The sequence below is a fragment of the Pteropus alecto genome, unplaced genomic scaffold (assembly GCF_000325575.1).
Source record: "Pteropus alecto unplaced genomic scaffold, ASM32557v1 scaffold276, whole genome shotgun sequence".
NCBI classification, from domain to species: Eukaryota; Metazoa; Chordata; class Mammalia; order Chiroptera; family Pteropodidae; genus Pteropus; species Pteropus alecto.
This window is the reverse complement of record NW_006438074.1, coordinates 3,653,790-3,680,669: the sequence shown is the minus strand read 5'-3', so window position 1 is coordinate 3,680,669 and position 26,880 is coordinate 3,653,790. Positions and strand designations below refer to the sequence as shown.

The following is a 26,880-nucleotide window of genomic DNA, read 5'->3' as shown; positions in this document are numbered from 1 at the left end:
CACTCGCGACCCCCCTGTCCAGCCACCGGATCCAGCAGGGGGGGAATGAAGGCGTAGGGGAGGGAAGGGGGGGTCAGGCTGACTTCCCCACCCGCCGCTTCCTTCGCCGCCGGCATTTTCTTTCTTATTATTGAATGTGAAGTGTAAAAATAACTTCTATATTTTCTATTTTTTTTTTCTCTCTTATTCCAGGAAGAGCAACCGAGGTTTCAATCTGCGGTACGTCTCCCACTCTCCATTTCATTTTCATTTCCGTTCAGTTCTAATCCTTTTTGGGGTCAGAAAAAGATCATTCTATTACTTTTAATATTGTAGTAAACTCTCTTGTTAATTGCTAAGGTGAGGTGGGGCCTTGTTCTGGGGTTCTAGGCGGGGAGGCGGGTTTGCAAATCTCATAATTCTAGATTCTCAGGTGACGGGTTTCAGTGACTGTGTGAGAGGAGCAAAGAAATGAATCGTTCCGTAGTTGTCAGATGGAGGATCTAGCTGTTACAAGTTGGAAATGAGGAATAACATCATTCTAAAGTAAATTGTAGTAGCATTTCAGGGCAGAGTGGTCAGAAGATTTACTTTGGAATGAGTAGGTTCTAAACGGTATCTGCATAGTTATGTAAAGCCAAAGCCATATGCAATAATCACCTTTAACCAAAAGTCACATGACTGCGGCAGTCTTATAGAATCTAGCATGACATGGTATTTAATGCAAAAATTGGAAATGTAGAGGAGCCAAAGATTGAATAGGAAAAGTGTCATATACAGTTTATTGTGGTCTGACTGTATTTGAGTTGAAGAGGTAAAAAGAAAATAGAAAAATTGTTGAAGGAACGTGGCATTGTAGAGATAGTTTTGCCAAAAGGTGATGGTTGAGACCATAAAGTGTTCTCAGTAATTCCTCAGGTTTTTGATGTTAATGTTCTCAGTAGATCTGTGGATATAGATAAACACTAATACTGGCTTTGGAGTCTGAGACAGTCCTGTGGGCGTTCCATGAATAGATTAGAAAAAGAAAGAACAGACAAAATAAATCAGAATCAGGGAAATAGAAATAAGTATATCAAAGTGTCTAATATTTGACAGCTGGGAACAGTAATGGAGGTCAAAACTTCAGATGCCTCTGGAGGACCCAGGCAGTAAAATATGAATAGAGAGCAGAGGTGAAGACTAGGGTACATGTTATTTTTCTGATTTTTAAAATGATGTGTGGAACAATCAAGTTATTTGGGGGCTTGTTAGAATTTGCAGGATGCCACTTTGATACCTTTGTCTAAGAATTTAATTACCACAAGATAAAAGCAAGCCTTCTTGTACCTTCATTAGAACAAGCAAAGATTCTTCAGTTTGTCCAAGCAGATAGGCATTAAGAAAAATTTTATTTATTAAGAGCTGATATTTCCATAAAATCAGAGGATATAGTGGTTCTAGGAGTCTTAAAAATTATCCTTGACTAATAGTCACTAAAAAGAATTTATTTCTCCTTTAAGTATTATCAAATACTTATAATTTATACATACGTTTGAAAATTCAGTTCCTTGTTTCTCAGTTACTGTTATCACTAATAATGTGAACTTGGAGTTTCATGTTTGGGACTCAGTCTGTTTAAAATGTTTTGGGTTTTTTTTCTCTCTCCAAATTGCCAGTTTTAAAATCCACCCCCGGGCTTCAGAGTTGGAGGATAGAGATTGGTTAAGTGTCCTTTGTAGAATCATTATTTGAATTGGAATTACATTGGCTTTTCAGTGAGAGAAAAGTTTTCTTTGTGAAATTTTGGCTTTCAGTTCTTCAAAGCTTTCTGCTTTTCAAAATATTCATCCACATGGGTGTTGATGTAAATTGCTTATTAAATTATTAAAATGTTTCCACCCTCCTAGAATGTTAATCTCATTGTTTTGTTTAGATATTTTTAGTTTGTGTTAAGGTGCCTTGGATTTTTCACTTTGATTTTGGGGGGCGGGCAAAGGAGCAGGTTTGACCCTTTGTGTTTAATTTGATACATCTACTTGCTGAGACTTTTAAATATTATCTGGCACAAGATAATCACAACAGCATGGAGAGAAGAAACAACAGACAAATTTTACAGTATATCAGTTATCATAAATAAACATTTAGCGTAAAAAAGATTTCATTATTTTTCTCTGTGAACACATCTATTTAGTTCCTGACATTTAGTATCGATAATAACCAGCATATTTTTTTTAAATTAGTGGGGGTACTATTCTTAAGCTTTGCCTTAGTTTAGAAAAGGATATGGACTCTGAATAACCACATACTTAGGACTACAGAAGAACTTTTTAGAAGTTATATTGGGAGAAGGTTCTGAGTCCTAATATAAAAAGACAATCGTGGTTTATAATGTAACTACAATAGCTACGGCCTTACTGCATGAGAAACGTAGGATATTCCACAAGCACAGTTAGGAAGTGAAGCTAACTGTAACAGAAAGTGAAACTGATTTAATGAATATTTTTTTCTGTTGCCTCAGTGCAAACGCAAAAAGACAGCTTCTCCAGTGACCAATAAACTGTTAAAGGAAGTAACCCCAAACAATATATTTTTTTGCCAAATTTAATACACCTCAGAATCCCACTGATGTTATTTTTATTATTTTTTTGGAGGGAAAGATTGCACTTTAAAGATAATTTTCTGGGACAGGTATATTTCATGCAAAGTGATCTTTTCACTTTATTTCTGTTTGGGAATTTCCTTTTGGAAAGAACGAAAGTATACTAAATATATAGAGTTAGTGTGTTGGTCAGGAAACCCAAGGCCTTTTTCAACTTATCGTTCATGACAGCTGAACATTCTGCAGTTAGAATATACCTTTTAAGGGGTTTAAAAACAAATTTGTGCAATCTTGGCCTTTCTGGCATGAAATATTTTTAACTTCTCCGATCTCTTTGCTTCTTTAGGAATTGCAATGTATTCAGACGGGAATGTTCTTGTTCACCTTTGATATTAGAATTTACTCAGGAAAGTACTGTCTGTTTTACCTGGAATTAGTTGCTTGGCAAAAGTGCTACATAATGCATATACATTGTGTCAGCTTAGAGTGTTGATAGTGATACAGAAATGCCTGGTTTGGTTCCTGAGTATGCCTGTTTGTTAGAAAAAAGGGTATTCTTAAATTTGTCTTTTCAAGATGCCAGTAATGGTGAAATAGCTGATCAAGGACTCCACCTTGGTTTTCAATTAAAATTTCCTGACCAAGGCATTTTCACTTTCTAAAATGATTATAATATGGTGGCATATTTAAATTATAGCATTCCCAACTTCTTTTAGGCATCAGTGATTTTTTTTTTAAAGGCGTTAAAAATGCATGTATTTATTAGATATTAGAAATGTATAAGAGACTTCAAGCAGGAGAGGTGTTGGGAAGTTGAAATTTATAGCTTTCTATTAAGGACCTTAGTGAGTTTCTCATTTTAGCTGTCCATTTTTTCATGTTGTATTTTTTGTGTTGATTAAAATGAATGTTTTAAGCTGCTTAGAAATTCAGTTTTATTTATGCTATCCTCTTCCCATCTATCAGAAGTAATAAATAGATCTTTTTGTCGAGAATTTTGAGCCCGTATATTTCCACGTTATTGTTTAATAAGAGTAGCTTATTAATAATCATCTTCCCTCTAAAATGCAACCTTCAGATTTCTTAAAGGCAATAAATGTTTAGTGGACAACTCTAATTCCCTATATGCTGAGAATTTTTTATATTGGAATTGAGAAGTCTCCCCTTGTAGACGAGGTTAGGTAGCCCGCAAGAAATGGCATTGTTCTGGAGAACCTGTGCATCCTTGAGTGATGGAGCATTTATTTCCCCATACTATTTGTCTACCTAGAACTTGCCAGAAATAAGATTCTGTTGATGTAATGACTTAGATGAAGATGCATTCTCTATGCAGTAAGTTGAAAGGAAATAAAGAGATTCCCTTGAATTTTTAACAGACCTTACCTTGAGTGACCTGCCAGTATAGCAACTTCTTGGCTAACAAAACCATCTTTGCTTTCAACATTTAACAACACTTAAGATACACATGCTTGTTAGTATTGGAGATGGACAAATTGTAGGTGAAGATTTTTATTGTGGATGCTAGTATGGAAAGTTTGGTGGAAATAAAACTGAGAGGCTGAATAAAAACCTTGGCAGAGATGTCAAAGCTGGAAGCGATTTGGTGCTGGAGTTCCTGTTGAGCATCTGGGGGCCACTCTTCAGTTTCACTCAGCCTTTTAGTATTCCTCTTAGCCTGGGATGCCCTGAAGGAAGGGTTTTCTGGCAGAAATCACAAACCCAGTATACTTGAAGAGCAGCAGCATCCAGCCACTGCTCCAATAGGATGTAGAGGGGAGGCGTTTGGGGGCCTGCTTTCCAGCCAAGAATAGCTCCACTGTCCCCTAGAATTTGTTTGGTACCACCCATCTTTTATAATCAAACATCTTTCTCAGAACAGGTGAGAGAAAGCTGGCTCATCTGTGTTGATCTTTATTTGTTCAAGACACCTGATTGTTTGCCCCTCTCCCCACTTAGCAAAACAACAACTAGTTTTGAATTTGTGGGAAGATCTTAGTTGCCTTACACTAGGAGTCTTCACCCAGTTTTTCATTCTCAACTCTGAAATCTCAGCCCTTTCAAAAAGGGTTGCCAGCAAGTGAAAACAGTTAACAAAACAGTGATAAGCCTGGCAACTGGCCCTCCATTTGGGCGAATTAGTGGAAGGTGGGGTAACAGTGTTATCAGGCTGGATGGATCTGTCGTTTGGAAATGTTTCCCAAATAGAATTCTCTTCCTGTCTGAAGGTTTTTCATTTGCTCTTTCAAGCCACTAGAGGTGTCACTTAGTTCAGAGTTGCCTGGAATTAGGCATGTTAGTTCTGCATATTTTTAACTTGTTTTTTCAAATGAGATTTGAGAAGGAGAAAATGCATCATTGCCATTGTCTCTGAGAGCTTAAAATTTACTCTGGTTAAGCATAGCAGCTTGGGGATGGACATGGCAGCAGGGATTGGTCTAAGATTCCACTCTTCTGCTAGTTAAATTGGACCTGGAACCACCACAGACATTCCATCCACTACTTTGAGAACAACAGTCCCCTGCTCAGGCTTTCTACCGGGCAGTGGACTGCTGCCTTTCCTTGTTGAGCCAACTTCTCACACTTGGCTGGCTCTCCAGATGAAAAGCCAAGATTTCTGCTGATGGTCCTCAGCCAAGTTCACTTAACAATCCTCTAACCGAAAGTCTTGTCTATTTGAGTCCTTTCAGGGCTCAGTGAATGGGAAGGGGGTAGTGCATTGTGGGGTTGGTTTTGGTGTTAGATTATACTTAGCTCCACCCCTCCAATGCAGGCTTGAGTGAAACCAAATTCAACTTGATTCTAGTTTTTTCAGATTTGCTGGGCTCTCCCAGAAAGAAAACACACTTAGAATTTTATTTGTATCAACAAGAGGGATTGTGGGTAACGCTGGTGTCACTGCTTCTGTGCACACCTCTTAAGCTGGGAGGAGGGCCAGGAATGGGGTGATTTAGTAGACAGGAGTATCTTGGGCTGCTGCTGGAGACCAAAGCTGGGCGATTAATTTGCATGTAAATAAGCCATCTTAGGGAGTATGTAACAAACACAGGAGAGGCAGATAGATGCCAGATGCCATCTCTCAGCCTTCTAAGCTCTTTAAGTATAGTCCAGGTTAGAACCCAGCTCAACCTGTGTAGATGACTAGAGGGAACAGTAAGTTAGAAGAGGACTAGGTACTTAAATATGTTTAATTTCTCCAAGCTATTTTATACTGCCGTTAGAGGCATCTGCAGATTTTTTTGCTCTAATTATGATATCACCTCTTGCTTCAGGTTATATGGTGTCCAAGCTTGATCGTTCCTCAGATTCCCCCATAAATTCCATATATCATTTAATAGTGAATTCAGACTTAACAAGATTAGGAGGGCTTTAGAAGTGCTCCAGGCATCTGCCCTGGAAATGAGTGCTATGCTCTGGAGAACGAAGGCTGTGATGGGAACCATGTGTCTGATTCAACAGAGCTATAGGAGAAGTGTTATGCTTGAGACCAGGAAGTGACTAAAATTACCACAGCTGCTCCCAGCCTCCTCTTCCTCTGTAATGACTCAGACTTTTAGGATTAGATAATAGAATTTCAAGTCGTCTCATTCCCACAACTCTTGTCTTTATAGATTTTTGTCTGTACATCTTGTCTAGTACAAGGATTCATTTTTGCTAAGGCTTTCTTTTTGCTAAGCCAAGTTATTTACTCTTATTGCTTCATTTTTAAAAGTATTGGTACTCTGTCTGAGAGATTAAAGCTACCTGAACTTCTTGTATACACATTTGCTGTTTAGGCTAGCTCAGTGTACCCTTGCGTAGTCAGGATAAATTAACAGAGTGTGTTATTTTTCATAATTCCCAGAGTATAAATGTGATAAGGTTCTTGCGTTAGGTCGAGCATGTGTTCCTGTTCCATTTGGAGGGCATGCCCCTTTAATGTGGACCTGCTGAAGCTTTCTTGCAGTGCTCTCCAGCACTCTCTCTTCTGCCTGAAACCAGTGTATTTTGCCATTCCTGATTTGTTGGCAGTGTTCGCCCCTTTCCAGTTGTGTTCTTTGTGAGTTTTAAGCAGGACAGGATAAAGACTTTGCTCCACGGGTATTTAGATACTACCAAGTAAGCATGACCTGCCACAGGTGCCTGAGGAAATTTATTCAGAGCATATGCGAGTCAGAAGAGTTGCCATCTAAGAACTAGCTTTCAGTCACAGCGTGTGTGGAAAAGCCCTTGGCAGGATAGCACCTTGTATCCACTTTAAAAGAATAGGAACTTGGAGTGCAGTTGGCATCTGTATCAGCTTTGTCATAATGATCTCAGATTCATGCATCTTGGTTTCCCAGAGGTTTTAGTTTCTATTGTATGTTTTGGTGAGAAAGTCTTAAACTAGAACCTTTGAACAAGCTGGAGACCAGAACAGACTCATGATGATGGGTTTCACATGGAAAGAAGCACCGCACCAATGACCTAACTTCATTCCTGGTTACCCATCCTGGGGAATCTCTTTACAGTGGGGCTGATCACATCTTATGAAGGGGCCCATTGAAGCTTTTCCCTGGTCACCTCCCAACCATGGACTGGCTGCTTTTCTGTCACATAAGTAAGTTATGGGTTAAGACTAATGTTGCAGGAGAGTCATACTTTGTCCCCCTGAATAACTTTTATTTTACTTATGCATGAGCTGGATGCATCGAGCTACTTTGGATGTTCCTGTCGCAAGCCTTGCCTCACCCCTTTCTCCCCCTTTAGCAGAGCCTAATTCTGGAGACTCCTAACTACCCACCTCGACAAAGCCTTCCTAGTCCAATCACCAGGGACTGCGCTGACAGCATATACTCCCAGGCTGTACCCACCTACCTTTACCAAGCAAAAGGAATGACTTCGCTGATGTGCTCTTTCTCCCATTCTTCTAGGCTGACAAACGGGCTCATCATAATGCACTGGAACGAAAACGTAGGGACCACATCAAAGATAGCTTTCACAGTTTGCGAGACTCGGTCCCATCACTCCAAGGAGAAAAGGTGAGTTTATTGAGAAAGCTGATTGCCCATCACTAGCTTGGAACTCGCTGTGGAGCATACTCATCTATCTGGAAAGAAATGTAGTCAGGGATATTAGGGTGACACGGTTTCCTTAAATTTTTATTCTTTGGGAGATCATCACACACCTTACCTACTCTAGTTTATTTTTAGCAAACAACATGAGATGTAATGTGGCTGCTTGTAAGACATCAGTAAAAGTTGTCTTTTAAACTTAGTATTATTTGTAATAAGTTACTCATTCAGAAAATTATATAACAATACACTATAGTATCGAAAGTCACCTGTAATAGTTTGGGATAACACTAAGGATTCCTGAGGTCAATGATGCCCTAGAACTTGATGAGAATTTCTTGTGTATGGTTCAAAGTTAGTACTTATCTTAAATGAAACCTCCCAGGAATGTGTGTGCACCAGTCTGGACACCAATGATCTTCCCGTCCCAACAGCTGTTACTTCAAAGGCGTGTAAAGAGCATTTTAAGCTGTAGGACAAATGATTTGGGTAAAAAGCTATGTTCAAAAGAAATAGAAGAGAGAAAAATTACTGCTCTTCTCCCACCTCATACCCTACTGGTGGCCTTCCAGAAACTAATTTTTTCCCTGGAGAGGTAGGCGCCAGCTGTTTCTACATTCGAAAAACAAAGTTGGAAGCTTTGAGTAAAAAGCCTGTGGATTAGGGTCACTCCTTGGGATTTGGAGAAAACATCTGTTTACATGGTTAGTTCTATCCTTGACACAGAATGTAGCTGGCTGGTCTTTGCTGCAGTTCAGCAGTGTAAGTGGCAAACTGGGCAGAGGACCTGCGTTTTTTTGGTTCAATGATCCATTCTTTAAAGAAGCAGCCATTTTTAAAAAAATAGTTGCTCTCACATGTGCTTTAAATGGATCTCCTGATTTAGTTCTGTGTTGGGGGTCCTGGGTTTGTTTGGTTATCCAGAATCAAATTTGGAACCATTATGGTCATGTTTATACTACCACTCTGCTAAGTCATGTTCTTTATACCTTATCTGAGGTGTGGCTTTCTATGTGGTTGAAGCATGGGGTAGGTCTGACCTTTATAAAAACAATAAAACAGGCCATGTGAATACCTAGTATTGCAAAACTTGAATTTGCCATGGGTTAGGCCTACTTAGTGGACTTGGTTTAATGGCCTTGGACCAAGGTTCTTACCTGGAATGACAACATTCCTGGGTACAACACTGTCTAAGCACTACAGGAAATCTTTATGATGGGGACAGAGACTCACCCTTTTAGTCAAAGTACACATGCGCAAAGGATTATCTCTAGTGCTAGTCTGAAATGTGGGGTGTCAGTTATTTATTCATGTGCCATGGTATAACTTAAAATACCTTGGTCAACTAAATGGACAAGAGCTGCCTTCTCTTCAAAGCCTCACATCTAATCAGGAATGGCGCCAAGGCTATATTTCCGCAAGATGTGGCCTATGGACCACTCACGTCAGAATCACTATTGAATCCACCTTTCTGGAGGTGGGCCTGCAGATCTGTATTTGTAACAAGCAGATGATTCTTAGGCATTCTTAAGTTTGAGAACACTTTGAGAGGGAGGGTCATAGAAGCTCAACTATACCTTTTTTCTTTATTCAGCCTTATTTTACATTGCTAGGACATTCATATGTCCTTAAAATCGCATTGTCTTTAAAATCACATTTTCCTAAATCTTGTTGTTTCCTTTCTTTAAGGAAGTTGATGATTTGAAGTTGGTAGCCTTACAAATTGAATAGTTTGTCATTGGTTGGGGTCCATTCATTTATTTATTCACTCATTCCATTCAGCAAATATTTATTGAGGGTTACATGCTGGGCACTGTTCTGGATATTAGGAATACAGTGGTGAACAAAACAGACAAAAGGAGAAGCTCTTATTCTGATGAGAAAAAGATAGAAAATGAACTAATAACTAAAAATATATTCAGTATATCAGATAAGCGCTATGAAGAAAATTGAACAGGAAGGAAGGGTTGCAGTTTTCATTAAGGCAGACAAGAAAACTCACTGGCAAGGCAACATTTGAGCAAAGATTTGAAAGAAATGAAGGAAAGAACCATACATCTATCTGATGATGAGCATCTCAAGCAGACATAGGGTGAATGTAATAGCTCAGATGCAGGAACTGGGAGCATTCCTGGGTCCCCTTCAAGGATAACAGAGGCCAGAGTAGCTGGAATGGAAGGAGATGGGGTCAGAGAAATAGACTAGGGGACAGGAGTGGTTGAAGGGTTAGGTTTCATAGAGCCCATCAGCAGTTCACAGGTGCCTTTCCAACTTCAGAATCCTGTCCTGTGTTTCAATCCACATGTTTCACACTGAGTGTGAATGAAGGAAATGGCTCTTAGCTCTGGTGGGGCCCCAGCCCTTTCCTATCTAAATTCCACGACCTTCATTAATCTTGTCTGCCAGCACTGTTCCACAGGTGCTGCAGGGAGTCTTTCAGAATACTTTGGTCTCAACTTCCGAGTTCTCACTAAATGTTGCAATTTTTTTTTCAAATGTGGTATTTGAACCAAAGGAAATTAGCTAATTCTTGATTTGGATTGCAGTAATTAAGGTTGTGACATTATAAATAATCTTGAAATGATGATTTTACCTAGTGAGTTTTAGGGAGCTTAGATCAGGTTCTTGAAGGGAAGGCCTCCAGTCTCTTGTGACTTCTCATTTACTATTTGGATTGTCTATAACATGTATCTTAAGCCTTTTGTTTTTTAAAGAGAAACCAATACTGATTGAATTAGATCCTAACCAAGAATGGGGGGATGCTTATATTTAAAAAAAATAGGTTTACACGTTAGACCCAAACTCCATTTATGCTTGTTTCCTATGTTTTTACTGTAACACAAACATCATAAAGAATGGTCATCTTTTGCTTAAGTAAAAAAATCAGTGATGATAACTGTATTGCAATATAAAATTAAGTCAGCACAGCAATTCTGTGAGGTGAATATTATGCTACTATTGAACAATTACTATTGCGCCTTGCTTCTGCCATCATTACTGTGTCAGAGGAAACAGGCCCAAGATCATGATTTTTCTGTAGCTTGACAGGTACTAGAACTCAGGCCTGCTGATTGCCAGGTTTTATTTTTCTACCACACCGTAGGGGTAAATAGTTTAAGGATACAGGTGCTCCTCGACTTATGAAGGCGTTACATCCCAATAAACCCATCACAGTTTTTCATAAGTCGAAAATGCATTTAATACAGTTAATCTACTGAACGTCATAGATTAGCCTAGCCTGCCTTACATGTGTTCATAACACAATATCCAAAAAAAAAACACTGGCGACATAGTGCACTATATATTATCAGTTATTAACCCTCAGGATCATGTGCCTGACTGGGAGCTGTGGCTCCCTGCTATTGCCCAGTTTCATGAGAATTGTATTGCATATCCCCGCCCAGGAAAAGATCAGTGTGTATTGCTTTCCCACCATGCAAAGTTGAAAAATCCTAAGTCAAACTATCAAAAGTTAAAGACTGTATTTTAAAGAAGTCTTGCTTAAATATTTGTATCTATATATTTTACATGGCGAGCTTCACCTGAATAGATCCAGTAATCTTGGCAGTATGTCATACTGAGGCTCCTACTAAAATACTGTCCTCTGAAATGGCATATATAGGTAACACTGAAGTGCAGAGATTATTTAAAGATTATAAATTTTTCTGAGTCCACATCTATTTCTTTTCTGAGAAATAGACCTTATAGTTGATGGTGCATTTTGGCATTGCCATAGTCCCCAGTGTTAGCAAGTGGGCTCTAGAACTCTGTTGTTTTAGTCTTTTGTTTCTCATGTAGTTTTTCAGCTGGACATTTTACTGGGAAAAAATGGGATGGAATAAGAACCATCAGCCAGTCAACCAGAGTAAAGGAGTATCAGAGCAAGAACAACTGTGGCCCCATTTCTTATAGGAAGACATTACTTTTTTTGAACAGAATTATTATTTGTTTTAAAGGTCTTAGTTTGGGTACTAACTGGGGAGTGTTGTCCTGTGGCTTACTGGCACTGAGCTTAGACCTGGTGGCCAGCCCATCAGTTTGCCTTTCTTTACATGGGGATGTCATTCTGCCCTCCACCCCATAAGTTGGCCCCAGCACCTAAACCAGAGTGATTACATCCAGTCACACTTTCCTTATCCTGGTTGACTTTAGTGATAAAAGGTTCTGTTTCAGCATTGCCATTTGTGCTGTGTAGGGGTTTATAGATATTTGTCATCTTTTAAGTTTCTTGCTAAATGCCTGTTTACCATATTTTAATTGTTCTCACAGGCATTTGTGCTCTGGATTTCTCCTTTCTGAATAGAGCTTTGTTAAAAAGAAAGAATATAACCTAAAATAAAAATAAAAACAGGGTTTCTTGTCATCATTAAGTTCAGAATTCCTTCATTTTGGGTGCGAATATTAGGGCACTGCCTCTATCAGCTCCTGTCACAGACCCTGGCACATGGTCGTTCCCAGTAGGTAACTGGAGTGAGCGCCAGAGGAAACAGCGGGCTTGCTCAGCCCTTTAATGAAAACAGCAACAGCCAACATGGTTGTGCTCACCTGCTTAATTAAGAGCCATGTGAGTGCTGTAGAGGTTTAAAAGGTATGATAGATGATGTCTACTCTTGAGGGTTGTGCTTTTGTTAGAGAGGATTATTCCTAACAATTAACAATGATAAGACAACACTATGATCATCAAGTAAGAGGTTTAAACACTGAGCTAATCGATTTCTTTTCTATTAAAGCTTGGTTTCCTTAACAGGTAGATTTTGAAACCAAATAGCTAACGTCATGAGTCATGATTCTTACCATTAAAGATCAGTCTCGCTTTTAAATCCACTGTGACTGGGGCACTTACCCAGTTATAATCATACATATATTTGCTTTATGAATATCTGCCATCTCCCACACCATATCATAAGTACTATGAAGGCAGGGAAAACATCATCTTTTGGTCACATTTCTTCCCTCAGGGCCTGACACACAGTAGAGAGCAGCGTGAGTATTTATTAACTGAAGGAAGGAGGCCCCCTCTCCATCCTGGCCATGTTACACGAGAAGAGGCTCATTCTGGTGGACACCTTTTAAGATACAGTTTCTTCAGCAGCACTGTTTCTACATCATATCTGGGCTGCTAGAGAGATTATCTCTTAAATGAAATGTAAACCACAGTCCTAGCTGTTTTACCTCACTACTCATTAAGGTTATTATCTGGCCAGACACCAACTTGGACAGTTTTTTTTTTTTTTCTTAAATTGTCTACATCTTTAATTGTCCATGGTTGCCCAAGTTTCCCTTCAGTTTTGGGCTCAACAACTGTAAATGTATTGAATTCTTTGTAAGCTATGTGTGTGCTGCTGAAAACTTACTAGGGCTTTTCAGTGCCCATCAAGGTAAGGGCTGATGGGCACCTTGTCCTCTAAATAAGGTACCCAACTTGCCTTCCTGCTTTTTTTCCTCCTTCCCTTACAGTGGGAGGATGTATACCCTCTTCTCTTTCCCCAGGAATGTCATTCTGTTTATCTGAGTTCTTTCCACAAGGTATTACTCCAGCCTCACTGCCCAAATGATGTCGGGGTTTTGTGAAGAGACCCACTCACAGGCCCATCTAGCCTGTGCATTCTTTTCCTGCTCATGTGTTTCCATGTGTTTCTCTCAGCTGGTCAGTCTCCACTTGCCCACCTTCAAGGCCCATATCAACACTTCACTGCCCTGAAGAACCCCATGGTTTCACTCTCCCTTTAATCCCAATTGCCCATTGTGGAGCCTATCCTTTCTTCTTCCTGTGATGGATCATCACAACGAGAGAGTGCACTTCTCGAAGGCAGAAGCGTCGTCTACCCTTCTGGAAGTCTCTGCAGTGCAGAGTTGGGGAGAGCCTACTCCATGGAGAAGAATAGAGAGCCAGGAAATTCTACCTAATGCTTTTTCCCTCCTCAGACTTGGAAGGATAAGGATTGGTTAGTAGGCATTCCCTTTAGCATTTTCCTTTTTTTTCCTCTAACAAAATTGCAAAAATTTTAGAAAAATGAGAAGAAATGAGAACAGCTCCCCCCAACACAGCTACAACCTTTCCTTTATTCTAAGTTGATAAGACATACATTGCCCAATAGAAGTTTAATGTGAGCCGCAAATACATTTAAATATAATTGAAATACAATTAAAATTTCTAATTGACACAGTAAAAAAGTAAAATAATAAGTGAAATTAATAATATATTTAACTTAATATGCAAAATTATGGCTTTAATATGTAATCAGTATATTAAAAGTTACTAATGAGCTATTTTACATTATTTTCTTGGACTGTCTTAAAATTCCAGCATGTATTTTATACTTATAGTGCATCTCAATTCAGACTAGTCACAGTTCAGTTGCTTATTAGCCACATGTGGCTAGTGGGTATCATATTGCACAGTGCAATTTAAAGATTCACTCCACCCCAGACCCCATTTTAATATGACTGAAATTGGGTGCCATCTTAAAGTGGATGTCAGAAGAAACTTGCCTCCTTTTTTTCTCCCCTACCAAAAGCCGCTCTTATTAAATTATGGAATTATTGATAGAGTGTAAGAAGCAAGGAAATAATAGTGTCTGGGTATTCTCTTTTGATCTCTTCGTATACATGTTTATGTAGGTAAAATTTTATAGCTTGCTGTTGTCATATAACATGCTTTTCCCCCCAGGTGAAAAGGTGTTTATATTTAGTCATTAGACATGTTTCTGTTGGCCATTTAGGTTGCTTCCAATTTTTTATTTTTACAAATAATGTGGTGATGACTACTTTGATATATGAGGTGGTTTCCACAGAATAGATTTCCAGAACTTGGATTGCTGGGTCTAGGGGTAAGAACAGCTGGTTTTTTGCTGTGTGTTGTCAAAATGCTTTCCAGAAGGATTGTTTTTGTGTCTTCTTTCTTATATTTCTTTTTCAAGCAAATTCTAAAGACTAATCTTTTGGTAGTATCTTCTGAGAATACAGATTTTACCAACATTGGAATTTTTGTTTGTTTGTTTTTTTGGAGGGGTGACTAGTTCAGTAAGTAGGCAAAAGGTAGTAATTTTTTATTTCGTTTATTACCAGTGAGATTAAATTTTTTTCCACATGTTTATTTACTAGCAGTAATTCCTCTGGGTAACTGTGCTCCTGTCCTACGTGGTCAAAGTTGGAAGGAAGAGTCACATCTACATTTCAAACTACCAAGGGCACAAGGAAAAAGAATACAGAATTTGAAACATAATTTTTGTTAACCATTAAACAAATGTCTGACTCCTCTCTTTAGCCCCTTAAAGGTCATGATAGCTCTGCCTTCCCCTAGAAATCAACAAAAAGGTTTTCTGGGGAGGTTTGGGGAGGGCCTGGCAGCAGGAAGCCTTTGAGGGGGTCACGTAGCTGTGCTCACTCTGACCCCCTTCCAGCCTCCCTTGTTGACACTGATGGGCTTTCATATTGGGATGAACTAGTTTAATGCAGAGCCACATTTATTGTGTAGATTCCCTAAGTTTTGTTTTCAGAAGATGGCTTTTCAAATGGAAATGTATACTGGCTTTGCCCTAGCCTTCCCTTTAATATGTATAAAAGCTTGGGCTGGTTTCTGAAAATATGGCTTTATTTTCTTTAAAATAATTAGTATGAAGTAAAATAGGTGTCACTTGGTGACTTGGGCAGTAGTTCTTTTTTCATTCCCCAGGACACAGCATTTCAGGTCTTGGGGTAACAAGGCAGCTGTAACATTAGCCCAGTAGGATCTGATTTTGACAGTGAGGAAGAAAAGTGAGAAATACAGCTAAGATCATCATTTCTCGAGTCAGCATTAGGGCCCTAGAGAATAGCAATGGTGTTCCTAATGTTAACCACTCTTTTCTTCCTCACCTCTCCCAGTCTGCTTTCTAAAACAACTTGGAGTTTTACACAAATCCAGGTTACTGTAATATGATTTATAACTCCAGAAATGCGTGGAACTCCTGCCTTATGTGAAAAGTTTTGAGAACCACTGCCTTAGATGGTAGTTAGTAACACTGGAGGTCATCCTAAGCATCAGCGTTAACTACTTCAAGAATCATTTGGGGCCTTAAAAACGGTACAAATTAGTGTGAAACTCTTGGGTTTAGGGCCTTTGGTGAAATATGTAGTCAGTTCTTGCTTTGACATGCGAGCTGGGTGCACTCTGTTCCCAAGCAGAGTTCTGTTCAAGTGGGTGCCTCTGGAAGCTGGATTGACCTTTTTCTCTGTTTCCTTGTTGCTGTGGGCAGGGATGTTGATGGGCAAGCAGCTACAGCATGAGCAGGAGAAGGGGCAGGAACCTGCTGGGCCTCTCGGCCAGACCGGGTCTTCTCCATTGTCCATTTAGGTTTTACCCTTTTTAAGTAATGAAGCCAAATCACTGTGGGAACTGGCAATTCCCTTCCCCTGGGGCCAGGTTCAGCCAATTCTCTTAGGCTATCTTGCATCTTTAGGCTTTTCTTGTTTGCTTTTTCTCTGCTAGAAGCCTATTTGGTTTTCACCTGTCTTTAAAAAGAAAAAGGAAAACAGTCTTCCTTCAATGCTGCTATTACAAGCTACTTTTTTTTTTTTTTTCATTTTTTTCAACCTAATTCTAAAAACCAGTCTTCATATTTGCTTCAGCTTCAACTCACTTCTGTATCTATAATCCGTGTAGAGATGATTTACCTAAACTCTCAGTTCTTCAGGAAGACCACCCTCACCAGGGTCTTCATTGACATCCTTGTGGACAAATCAGGTGGCTCTTTAATAGTCCTTTCCCTCCTCAAAATCTTCTCTTCATGACTGTACTGTCTCTCTAAATCTGTTGATCTTTTTTATTAGTTCCACAGCTCTCTTTTGTGTCCCCAAAATGTGGGTGTCCTGGAGGCCTGAGTTAAATTCTGCTCTGCTATCTAGTAGTTAAGTAACATTAGGTAAGTTACAGTTCCGTGTCTCTGTTTTCTCATTTATGAAATAGAAGAAATAATGCATCAGAGGTTGTGTGAGGATGCCTGGCATTTAGTAAGTATTCAGTAATTATTAGCTGTTGCCATCATCATCATCATTTGTATTGCATGTGCAGCCATGGCTTTGGAACAAGATCTGCCAAGACTGTCTAGTATCCTTTTGTGTTGTTCCCAAAGGTGAAGGAGAGACCTGAGGGGCCACTTTGCATTAACTCACACTGCAACATAGAAGGCCCAGTACCTCTTGAGTCTCCCCTCAGCCACAGTTCATCCTGTCTCATAGCTGTGTCCAAACCATTGAAGAGATCTGTTTCTGCTCTGAAAGGCAGCATTAGAATTTGTGCCTTCTAATTATAAAAACTAACAGGAAAAAAAATTACTCAGGTCTCCAGAGGCAGGAGTTGGTCTGTGGACCTGTTGATTTACCATGTTTTATCTGCTCAGGCACACTCACATACAGACTGCTGACTCAGCCAACTGATCCCACTATAGAAGAAGAAACTGAAAGCCCGGGGCCCCTCCATAGTCCATTGTGTAAAGCCCAGTGGTTTTGCTGGCCTTGTGTTTCCCGTTCACGTAGTATAAACTCGTAAAGTCAAGGAAGCACCTTCCCATGTGTCTGATCACATAGTCATGTATGGTTTGGAAGCTGAGAGGAAGGAATTTTGGATGAGTCTGGCATTTTCTGGCTTCAGCCCTTTGCTTTTTCTTCCCTGGACTAGATGATGTACATGTAAATTTTGAGGAGTTTTGTATTTTGTGCCTTAAATTTTTTCTTGTTGAATTTTACTTCCTGATGAGTACCCTGGGAAGAACAAAATAAAGTTAGTCGAGTCATTATTTTGGACTTGCTAAGGAGTCAAGGGCACCCCAAGTGACCTGGGGTTGTGCTTTCAATTGGGATGGCAGAAAGGCTATGCTTAGTGTTCTGAAGGCCTTGTACTGGGTTTGTACCAGTCCAGCTTTCTTTGGGGACCTCATGTTCCCAAGGCACATTGTGTCATTCATTAAATTATCAAACTGAACATTTGAAAGTTCTCTCTCATTCAGAGATTTTGCTTTTTTCCCCTTGTCCCAGATGTAAATGAGTAGTTAACTAAGAACTAATGTTCCTTTCTGGGACTTGTTAATTGAAAAAGGGGGTGGGCAAATGTAAAAAGAGACTGCGATGTAAATATGCATAGCAGTTAGATCAGTGATGGAGTACATAGAGTTTGGAGGGCTAGGTGGGACCTGAGAGAAATATTATGCCTGCAGTCACAGAGCCCATTAATGACAGAGCCTAGAATGTACTTGACTCTTGGATTCCTAAACTCTTCCTGGCCCTCTGCTACTTATCCTACAGTGCTTATTTGTATTTCCATCTCTAGCATCCAGAGAGGCAGGGTATTTTAATTAGTCTTTTCTAATGGTGTTCCCTTTTTTTTTTTCCCACTTTGTCACCTAATAGACCCTCATAAGTCCCCTTTAACAGAAATGAGAAACAGCATCTGAAGTAGCCTTGCAACCAGAGTTGCAAGTCCCCATTGCTAGGTATTCTCATTTCTTTCTATACAACCTGGCTTTGGCTCCACCCTTATGCCCTTGCCTGTGCTATTCTCCCAGCCCAAAGTAACCCTTTTCCAGCAATTCCACCTCAGTCTAACCCAGGGTTCACTATTTCAGATGGGAGCGTGTGTGTGCACGTGTGTGTGTGTGTGCCCAAGCATAGCCAAGGCCAATGCCTGGCACACAGTAGGTAATTGCCCCAGCCAAAAGCCATCTTTTTTGTGGCTTTTCTAATCTACTTAATACCTAGTCTGTACTACTCAAGTTATATTTGTTGGTACTGCCCCATGATTTGTTTGTGTGTAAATATATTTGTCTCAAGTAGATAGTAAGTAAATATCTGGGCAAATGAAGCCATGATTAATACATTTTGTTTCCCCACAGTGTCTGCTCAGTACCTTACACATAATTCACACCAGATAAAAATGGTTGACTATGAACAATTTCCATTCGAGGAAGTTGCCTTAAGGGTGCTGTAAGAGGAAAGCCTAGAAATTCTAGTACTTATGAGGACTGGTGAATAAACCCAGGCCTTGCAAACATCTTGAATGCCCAGCCCAGCCCAGCCCAGCCCAGGGTCTATAAATTGAGATTCTCAGTATTTAATACAAGTGAATTTAGTTTTGCTAGCCTGAGTGGATGTTTTCTTGGCCCTTTCCCCTGACAGTGTTCTGGTTCAGGACCCACTGGGATTGTAATACAGAATTGGTCGAGTACTGCCCTTCCCTGAGTAAGAAGTTTTGCTACTTCTCAGGAGCCTGAGTGGCATGAATGCCACACTTCAACTACTAGACTACCCTGCCTTGGGCTTCAGTTCTCTTGGCTTTTATACTATTGCAGCAATTCACCTGGTTGGCTGCTTGGCCATGTGTAACTCTGGCCATGTTTGCAGTGTGGAGGGAATCTTCCACGGGCAGAGTAATATGACATCCATTTTATTGGCTTAGCAACTTGTTCTTCAGACAGGGCACTGCCTGAGCTACCCACAGCCATTGTATAGGTGTGGTTGCTTCCTGAAATGACCCAATCTCATGCCCTTCCTGTGTTGACAAGAGGCTCTGACAGCTTTCATGAAAGTCTTTTTAGCCAACAAGGCTGAAATAGTGACACAGCAGCATGGCTTAGCTGGAAATAGTTCATGGTCTGAGGATTCGGCTGAATTCTAGGACCTTGATGAAAACCTTTTTCTTCACTCACATCTAAGCCAACTCCAGCCAAGATCTTGCTCTTATCTTTCTGGAGCAGTTGCCTATAGTCAGGCCCCAGCAGAGAATGAGTGGCCTCAGCTCTCAGTTAAGTAGCGTTTTCACATTTTCAGACACAGCCAGGCCAGAGACTTGAAAGCAACCTAAAGAACCAAAGGGGATGGGAGATGTGGAGTACAAGTTCAGGAGTCAGACGGACCTGAGTTTAAATCCAGGCTCTACCACTGTCTAGCTGGTGATTTCGAATAAACCAGTAAACTTATCTGAGCCTCGAGTTCTTGTAGAGCTACTTTTCTGAGCGCTGGTGAGGTAAGCTGGTGAGAAAGCACTTGGCACCTTGACTGGCACAAAGAAGACTCTCAGTAGCAATTACTTTGTTTCCTCAGCCTTGTCCCACCTCACCCTCCAGTTTCCCTTCCCCCATGCTGCTGTTGCAGAAAGTTTTCTCACTGCTTGGACTAGGTCTTTATTTTGTTCCCTGTTTTTTCTCCTATTGCAACAGGCATCCCGGGCCCAAATCCTAGACAAAGCCACAGAGTATATCCAGTATATGCGAAGGAAAAACCACACACACCAGCAAGATATTGATGACCTCAAGCGGCAGAATGCTCTTCTGGAGCAGCAAGGTGAGCACCTGAGCTTGTGGGGCAGCTGGCCCTGCTGTGCTCCAGCCAGGTCAGGGCTTCGCATCTGGAGTCAGAGCCAGTTACGGAGCGTGCACTCCTAAGCGGCTGCAGCCCTGCCTGTGGGGCCTGAGTAGTTGAGCGTTAGAGCTATCCAGAGGAAGGACCTGAGCCGCCGGTGAGGGAGCGGTGGTCTAGGGGTTGGACATCTGGAGACTTGTTTCTAACCTGATTTCTCCCCTTTTGGGGGCTCAGGTGTTCTGCCTGTAGTAGGAGTCACACCTGTATCAGGTGTCTCAAAGAGCTGAGGTCTTGGATTGGAGTGTGCTGTGTAAGTACCAGAAACTCCAGGGATTCAGGGACAGTGAGCTCTTCCCATTGTCAATGGTAGTCCAATCAGGGCAGCCTATGGGCCAGGCCCATGCTGTTCTCCAATGCTCACATCCGCCTTTTCCTACAACCACAGGGGAAAGCGAGAGCTGATCAAGTTCTTTGTTCCTGGGGAATTCACTTCTCTTCCTCCCTCATGGAAGATGCAAGTAAAAGGAAATGCAAGTAACCACCTGGGTTAGAACACCTCAAATAAAATAAAATAAATAAATGGGTTGACCTTTCACGCTCAAGATGAGCTAAACCAAGGGATGGGCAGAGGGAGGCGGCAGCGGGTTGGTTTCTGGGCCAAGCAGCCTGCATGTAGGGGCTGTGTCGAAAGGCCCAGGTATTCGTGTGTATTGGTGACTTGCTTCCAAATGTCCAGCTTGTCTTTCCAAGTGGATCTTGTATATGAGAGCTAAGCCAAAACTTTTCTTTGGCCGATACATCTTATGTCATCCTTTCCTGCTGTTGTGTAGCCTTCACACCCTTGTAGTTCCTGGCATTGCCAGGCCAGCTTCTCCTCTCACTGTACTGTTGGGTCCCACAGGGAACTCACGCTCCTGCCTCTACACTGGGCTTCCAAGGCAGGACGGTGACATCACATGCCTTCTCTTTAGGGTTGGGTGACATTGCAGAGTGGCTGGCCATTTCTCCTGGGCTCCCAGGTCTGGCCGAGAAAGAGGGAAATGAAGTGTGCTGGTGGAACAGCCACCAGAAGGGAGTTATTTCTGAGCCACCCTGAGCCTCAGGGGCCATGAAGCCCTTCGGAAGAACAGGCTGGACCCTGAGCTGAGACTCGATTACTCCCCCGGTCCCCAGAAGGCTATAACCCGCTCGCTTGGTTGCCTTTCAGTCCGTGCACTGGAGAAGGCGAGGTCGAGTGCCCAACTGCAGACCAACTACCCCTCCTCAGACAACAGCCTCTACACCAACGCCAAGGGCAGCACCATCTCTGCCTTCGATGGGGGCTCGGACTCTAGCTCGGAGTCAGAGCCCGAAGAGCCCCAAAGCAGGAAGAAGCTCCGGATGGACAGCTAAGCTCCGTGGGGCAGGCCAGCAATAAAAACTGTCTCCTCCGTCGTCTCATCCTCCTTTCAGTTCATCCTTAGAACCCTCAGAACCATTTAAGAGACTCTTATTTTTTTTCTCTTTTTTTTTTTTTAAATTTTATTTTTACGTAGAAGCTCTTGGACAACAGCTCTCGTTCTCCTTCCCCATTCCCACTATTTTTTTTTTTTTTTATGTTTCCCTTCAGGGATTCCCTGTCCCCACCAGGAATTTTTAAACCAAAACACCCCAACTTGGCAGCTTTTTCTGTGGAGGACAGACGGCCGGCTAGACCTCTGAGCACATGGTGTTCTGACTACCCACCAGCTCCTCCAGCCCTGCCGGGCACAGGCCCGGCATACTCCTGCCCCTCCAGGCCTCTCTTCCTGGCCACCCTCACCTCTGTTTGATAGACTTTGTGAATCTGTGGACTGCTCTGCTTTAAGAAGATGACCAATTTAAGAAGTAATCAGAATTACCCCTTCTTCTTTTTAAGGATTTTTTTTCTAAAAAGCTATTTATTGCTCCTGTTGAAAGACCAGATCCTTGAAGAAGCTTGTGGTATGAAAGGAAGTGGGGACAGATTTGCAGCGCAGTCTGGCCTGTTGCACTCCTGCTTCTCTCAGCCAGCCTTAGGGAAGGCCGCGTGACACTCGTGTGGTATGTGTGGGGGATGGCAGCAGTGAAGCGGTAGCCGCCAGAGGGTACTAGGGGGTGGGACAAGGAGGGAGGATTGGGCCGGGTAGAGGTTTTGTATTGAGGGCCAGTGATGATGTTTTGATATTTATTTCCTGCTACTGAAATTTGAATCTGAATTGTCCCTATTTCTGATGATGTCGGTATTGCAAAGCGACAGATTCATAAAGTAATGATCAAATCTTCCTTTCTTTCCGTGTGTATTTCTAAGAAATAGAGCCAACTGATTTTGTATGTAAATACCAAGAGCAATTTACCTGGTACTAAACCCGCACCCCAGTGCGGCCCCTTCCCCGCCCTCGCCCCACTCCCTTTCCGACTGTCCTGGAACTCATCCCCATTGTGTGATCCAGCCCTGGTTCTGGCTGCGGTCAGCAGATCCCAGTGAAGGGTTTTGTGTGTTTAGGCCTCATTTCTTTGTCTTTTTCCTACTTCGTTCCCGGCATTTGCTGATTTCTAGTGTATACTCTGTAGTCTCAGTCCGTGTTTGATTCCATTCCACGGAAATAAAAAGTATGTTGTACATACTGCCGAAGAATTGTCTTGCAAGTTAAGGCTTCCCCCTTTACTATAAGACTATAAATAAAAACTTATTTTATCCTTCTTGGTGGTAGTGTCTTCTTGCCCTTACAGAGGCCAAGATGGTTAAGAGAAGAACCCTCTGGAGGCCACTGGGCCTCTGGAAGCCTGAGAGTGGGGCAGAGTCGCTTCCTGTGGGCTTGCCGAGCTGGGAGCAGCCGAAAGCCAGAGCAGTTCTCTTTTTGTCCTAAGGGCTCAGCTCAGTGTGGGCAGGGCAGGGGCTGGATAAACTGGCGGTGGTGACTTGCTCATTGGATAGGAGCTTTTAAAGTTCCAACAGGGATGGGGTTGTTTGGGGCAACATTTTTAGATCCACTTCCTGCTAAATGACCATTGGGGAATTGGAATATGTGGGTTTGGGTTTCTCCTGGTAATGAATGTCCAGTTCAGAGATGCCTAGAGTTCTCTCTAGGACCTTTCAGTTTCTAGAGATTTCAAATGTATTTATAGGAGGTAGCAGAGCTGGCAAGAACTGGAAGTAAAGGAGACTTCAGTAGCATCAGGTTTACTCAATCTAGGGACCAACACCAGCTGGAATTTGTTTGACCTTTGAAAGGAAGAGGATATATGGCCAGAACACAGCTCAGCTTTGGTGTTCCTGTCTGGCTGAGCAGAAATATTGCTGTTCCTAGAGCAACGGAGAGAGTGAAGTCGAATCAGTTCTTTGATTTGTCACTCTCTTTAGAATGGTAGTGCTGGGATCCCTGTCAATTTGATGTCAGATTCATAGTATCTCTTTTTTGTTAATGGGAGTTGATAGATGAGTTGTGTTTCTACAAGAGGCAGTTTGTAACATGATGATCAAATCAACCCCCCAAAACTCTGATTGCAATAAGGGAAACAAGGAACCTGGGGAACACCATCCCAGTTATTAAAGGCACTCCATTTCAAGATGGGAGAGAAACAGGAGTAAGGAAAAATGGAATGAGAAGTCAGGTGATTTCTTAAACCCAAAGTTAGTGTGCTTTCCTCCTCTTTTTCATCACCCTTTAGTATAGCTCTTTGTATGTCTGGATTATAAACTCCATCTTACAGTTGGCTTGGTCAAAGTAGGCATTAGAACTGAGCTGCTAGTGAAGTCATGTTGATGAGATGGAAGGAGCAAAGCTGGGACCCAGTAAGCAGGGAGCAAACAAAGGTCAGTCAAGCCAGTCCAGGGATAGGTGATGTACTTGAGAGCCAGTTCCTAGCTCCTGTATATTGATTGGTTAGACAAGGGGTTAAGTTTTGGGCTTCTCAAAATTTCAATAAAACAGTTGGAAGAAAAGAGCCACGATGGATAACTGATTCACCTGGGAAATTGGAACCACTTGACCGACATGTTGAGCAGACTGGCACGTGGTAGAGGAAAGGTGGTTCCACCGGGAGCAACCGCCTGGAAAGGAAAACCAGGTAAGAGACTCGAGCTGGAGATTGTGTTTGCTAAAGAGGACAAGTGGAAGTCACAGCTAAATTTCTTCTGATTTGTGTGTCTAGGAAGTCAGTGTCTGTACCTCCCAGGACACTAAGTTTTGACCATGGTTCTTGTCATTGCACTCTGGACAGTCCTGCACAAAGCCAGACAACTTAGTTATTTGCATGGTTACTGCAGCAGGCGGCTTCACTGAAGTTCCTATTAAAAGCCACCTATTTCAATTACACAGTGATGAGCTCGATATTTTCTACCTTTGCAATTGCCCCAAGTGAAATGATACTTTAAATGGCCCAGCTTTTTAAATTCTTGATGTACAAATCCCATATTTAGAATAACTACTTCAGCAAAGAATTACTTCAGTTCACAGAGCTATCATCTTAGCTGGGAAAGGTTTTTACAAGACTGAGTAGATGATGGGAGATGGAGCCCTGAACCAGAACTGAGGAGAGCAGAATTCTGTTTCTAACAACTGTAATATTTTAGATTTGGGCTCAGAAGTCAGACTGCCCGAGTCCAAACTCCTGGTTTTATCAATAGCTGGGTAATCTCAGGCGAGTTACTTCTCTTGGCCTCGGTGTCCTCATCTATAAAATAAGAATAAAAATAGTACTAACCTCATAAGGTGATGGTGAGGATTAAATGAGATATGGTTAGAATGTGCTTGACCTCAGGACCAAGTGAGCACCCAGGTGCCAGCTATCATTATCCACACAAAGTGTATGACCAGGGCTGAATCTGCACGATGGAAGAAATCCAGTCCAGCTCCTGCAGCCTTCTCTGGAGTGTGTGAGGGTAAACTCTTGGTGTCCTGCAAATACTTCCTGCCTCTGAGATATGCCCTGTCCTTACAAGGCAGAGTGAATAAAGAGACAGTATGGTTCTCATGCACTCAGGCCTGACTCCCAAAAGTAAAATAGCTCAGGGAACAAAAGGAAGCTGTTGGGGAAAGTGAGGCACAGCAAAACTGAATTAGCAACGTGGGTCTGAGGCCAGGCTCTTTAAGGCTGCATTTGGAGAAAGTTGAGGAAAGAGAAGGGCTTGTTAAACAGTCTAGTTCATAGGACTGCCTCGACGGTGTTCCCTTTCTCCCAGTGGGGCTTGAACACTCTTGGCTGTCCGAGGGGTACCCACCGTCTCCTTTTGAAGACCCAAGTGAAGGTGATGTCATGGGTAACACCCATTTTTATACCTCATACTGTTTGTCCCCTGGCGACCAGGCAGGTTTGTTTATATGCCAGCTAGAGCGGGACTATCTCTCAGGCCTATTCAGCAGGCACCATCCTGGACAGCCTGTGGGAACATGAAACTAGAGCCTTCCTTTATTCAAAACAGTTTCTCTAGCCTGAAGAGGAAACCCAGGTCAAGAATAGGAGTTTCCCAGCCTGTACTACAGTTGGATATACAGTGGAAAACCATGGTACAAACAGGACCCTCCTCAAGCACTGCTAAATCATCAGTGTCAAAGTGGGGTCCTTGGACAAAGACTGTCCTTCAGTGTCTGGGGTTTCCTATGGCATAGGCTAATTAACACAGCCCCAGACTTTCCCTGGGAAGAAGATAAAAATATTTTCTAGTTAATTTCTCAGGTAGAAAATCAAATTGTCCAAATAGCCCATTCCTGGACCAGTTTGGATAAGCAGGCTTAACTGCGCAGGACCGGAATGATGACATCAGGCAGGCCCCCACTTGAGTTTTGGAGGCTCTCCCAGCAAATCTTCATCACCCAGCGGGTAAGTGTTGCTTTGTCAGGGACAGGGTAGGGCAAGGAGCTCGAGGATCTTCAGAACCAGTGCCTGAGTGGTTTAGGTTGCAGGCTCTGAGCCCACCTGTCTGGGTTGGCTCTGATTGCCCTAGTTTCCTGAGACATAACGTGAGGACAACAGTAGCACAAAGTGCCATTGTGAGGTGTAAAGGCATAAGTGTGAAAGCCTTTGAACTGTGCCTGGCACTTAATAAGTACTCAAATGTTAGCAAATTTTAGGTCTGTCTGCCATCATAAGTCCCAGGCTATACAAGCATTTCTGTTTGAGTTTTGCTGAAATATGGGGTGAATAAATTCCATCCTCCAGTGCATCGAAATCTTTAAAAGAAAAGGAAAGTAAATATATGTTGAATACCAAAGGGTGGTAACCAATAAGTTTTGCTCGACTTCTGAGGAACTCAAGCAAGACCTCAAATCTGTTGCCGTTTGAAAAATATCTGGACTTGGGAAATGAAATATACCCTTGCCGGCTGGATCAGAATCATTAACCATTACCATACTGGTTACTTTGTCCTGTCTGCAGTGCCTGGTGGTCCATACTGTGCTGGCACCTTGTGCCTGGCTGGTGTTTGCCACCAGGGCCTGGTCATGATAGGAGCTGAGCCCTTATTATTCAGCCTTACTGGGGCGAAGTGGGGCCAGACTACCCTGTTGGCTCTGTATGGTCTGATGACTGAACCCCAGGGTCCACGTGTTCTAGCTTACCCTGGCTGAGATGTGCCCTGTGTACGCACGCACACATGCACACACACCCAGCAGGTTGGGTGTGTCTAGAAGAGAGCCAAACAGGTGGCTTTAGACAATTCATAACCAGCTGAGCAGGTTCCTTCCTGCTCCCTGTGCTGGATGCCAGCTGCACCAGCAGGCCTGTTCTGACTGCCAGGCCCCATTTAGGATTGTTTTCCTCTGATGTCCACTGCAGGGGTGAGGCCCTTTTACACCTACATCCTTCTCTGGGCAAAAGTATCCAGCACAGTCTTTGCTATTAATTTTTTCCTATAAATTAAAAATCAGAGAAAAAGAATCAAGGATCCAATGTTAAATCTGTGCCAGGACCTTGCACTCCAGTGCTGAAGTGCATGGTGAAGGTTTAAGCTTCCTGCTA

General features: G+C 42.1%; 1 protein-coding gene across 5 annotated transcripts in view; it reads left to right on the top strand.

The window, feature by feature from the left end:
* The window catches only part of MAX (MYC associated factor X), a 23,502-nt gene extending 879 nt beyond the window's left edge, over positions 1 to 22,623 (top strand). Inside the window, exons 2-6 of one of the 5 annotated variants that reach the window (XR_439233.3) lie at positions 193 to 219; positions 7,450 to 7,557; positions 19,782 to 19,905; positions 20,369 to 20,453; positions 21,131 to 22,623. Coding sequence is in view for 4 of the 5 variants with exons in the window: in XM_015591964.2 (XP_015447450.1) it covers positions 193 to 219; positions 7,450 to 7,557; positions 19,776 to 19,905; positions 21,131 to 21,315 (450 nt within the window). In the remaining variant the exon portion in view is untranslated. Of the gene's footprint in view, positions 1 to 192; positions 220 to 7,449; positions 7,558 to 19,775; positions 19,906 to 20,368; positions 20,454 to 21,130 lie in introns of all 5 variants that reach the window. The other 4 variants (XM_015591964.2, XM_006915128.3, XM_015591965.2 and 1 more) reach the window with 4 other exon arrangements.
* Positions 22,624 to 26,880: the final 4,257 nt, after the last annotated feature.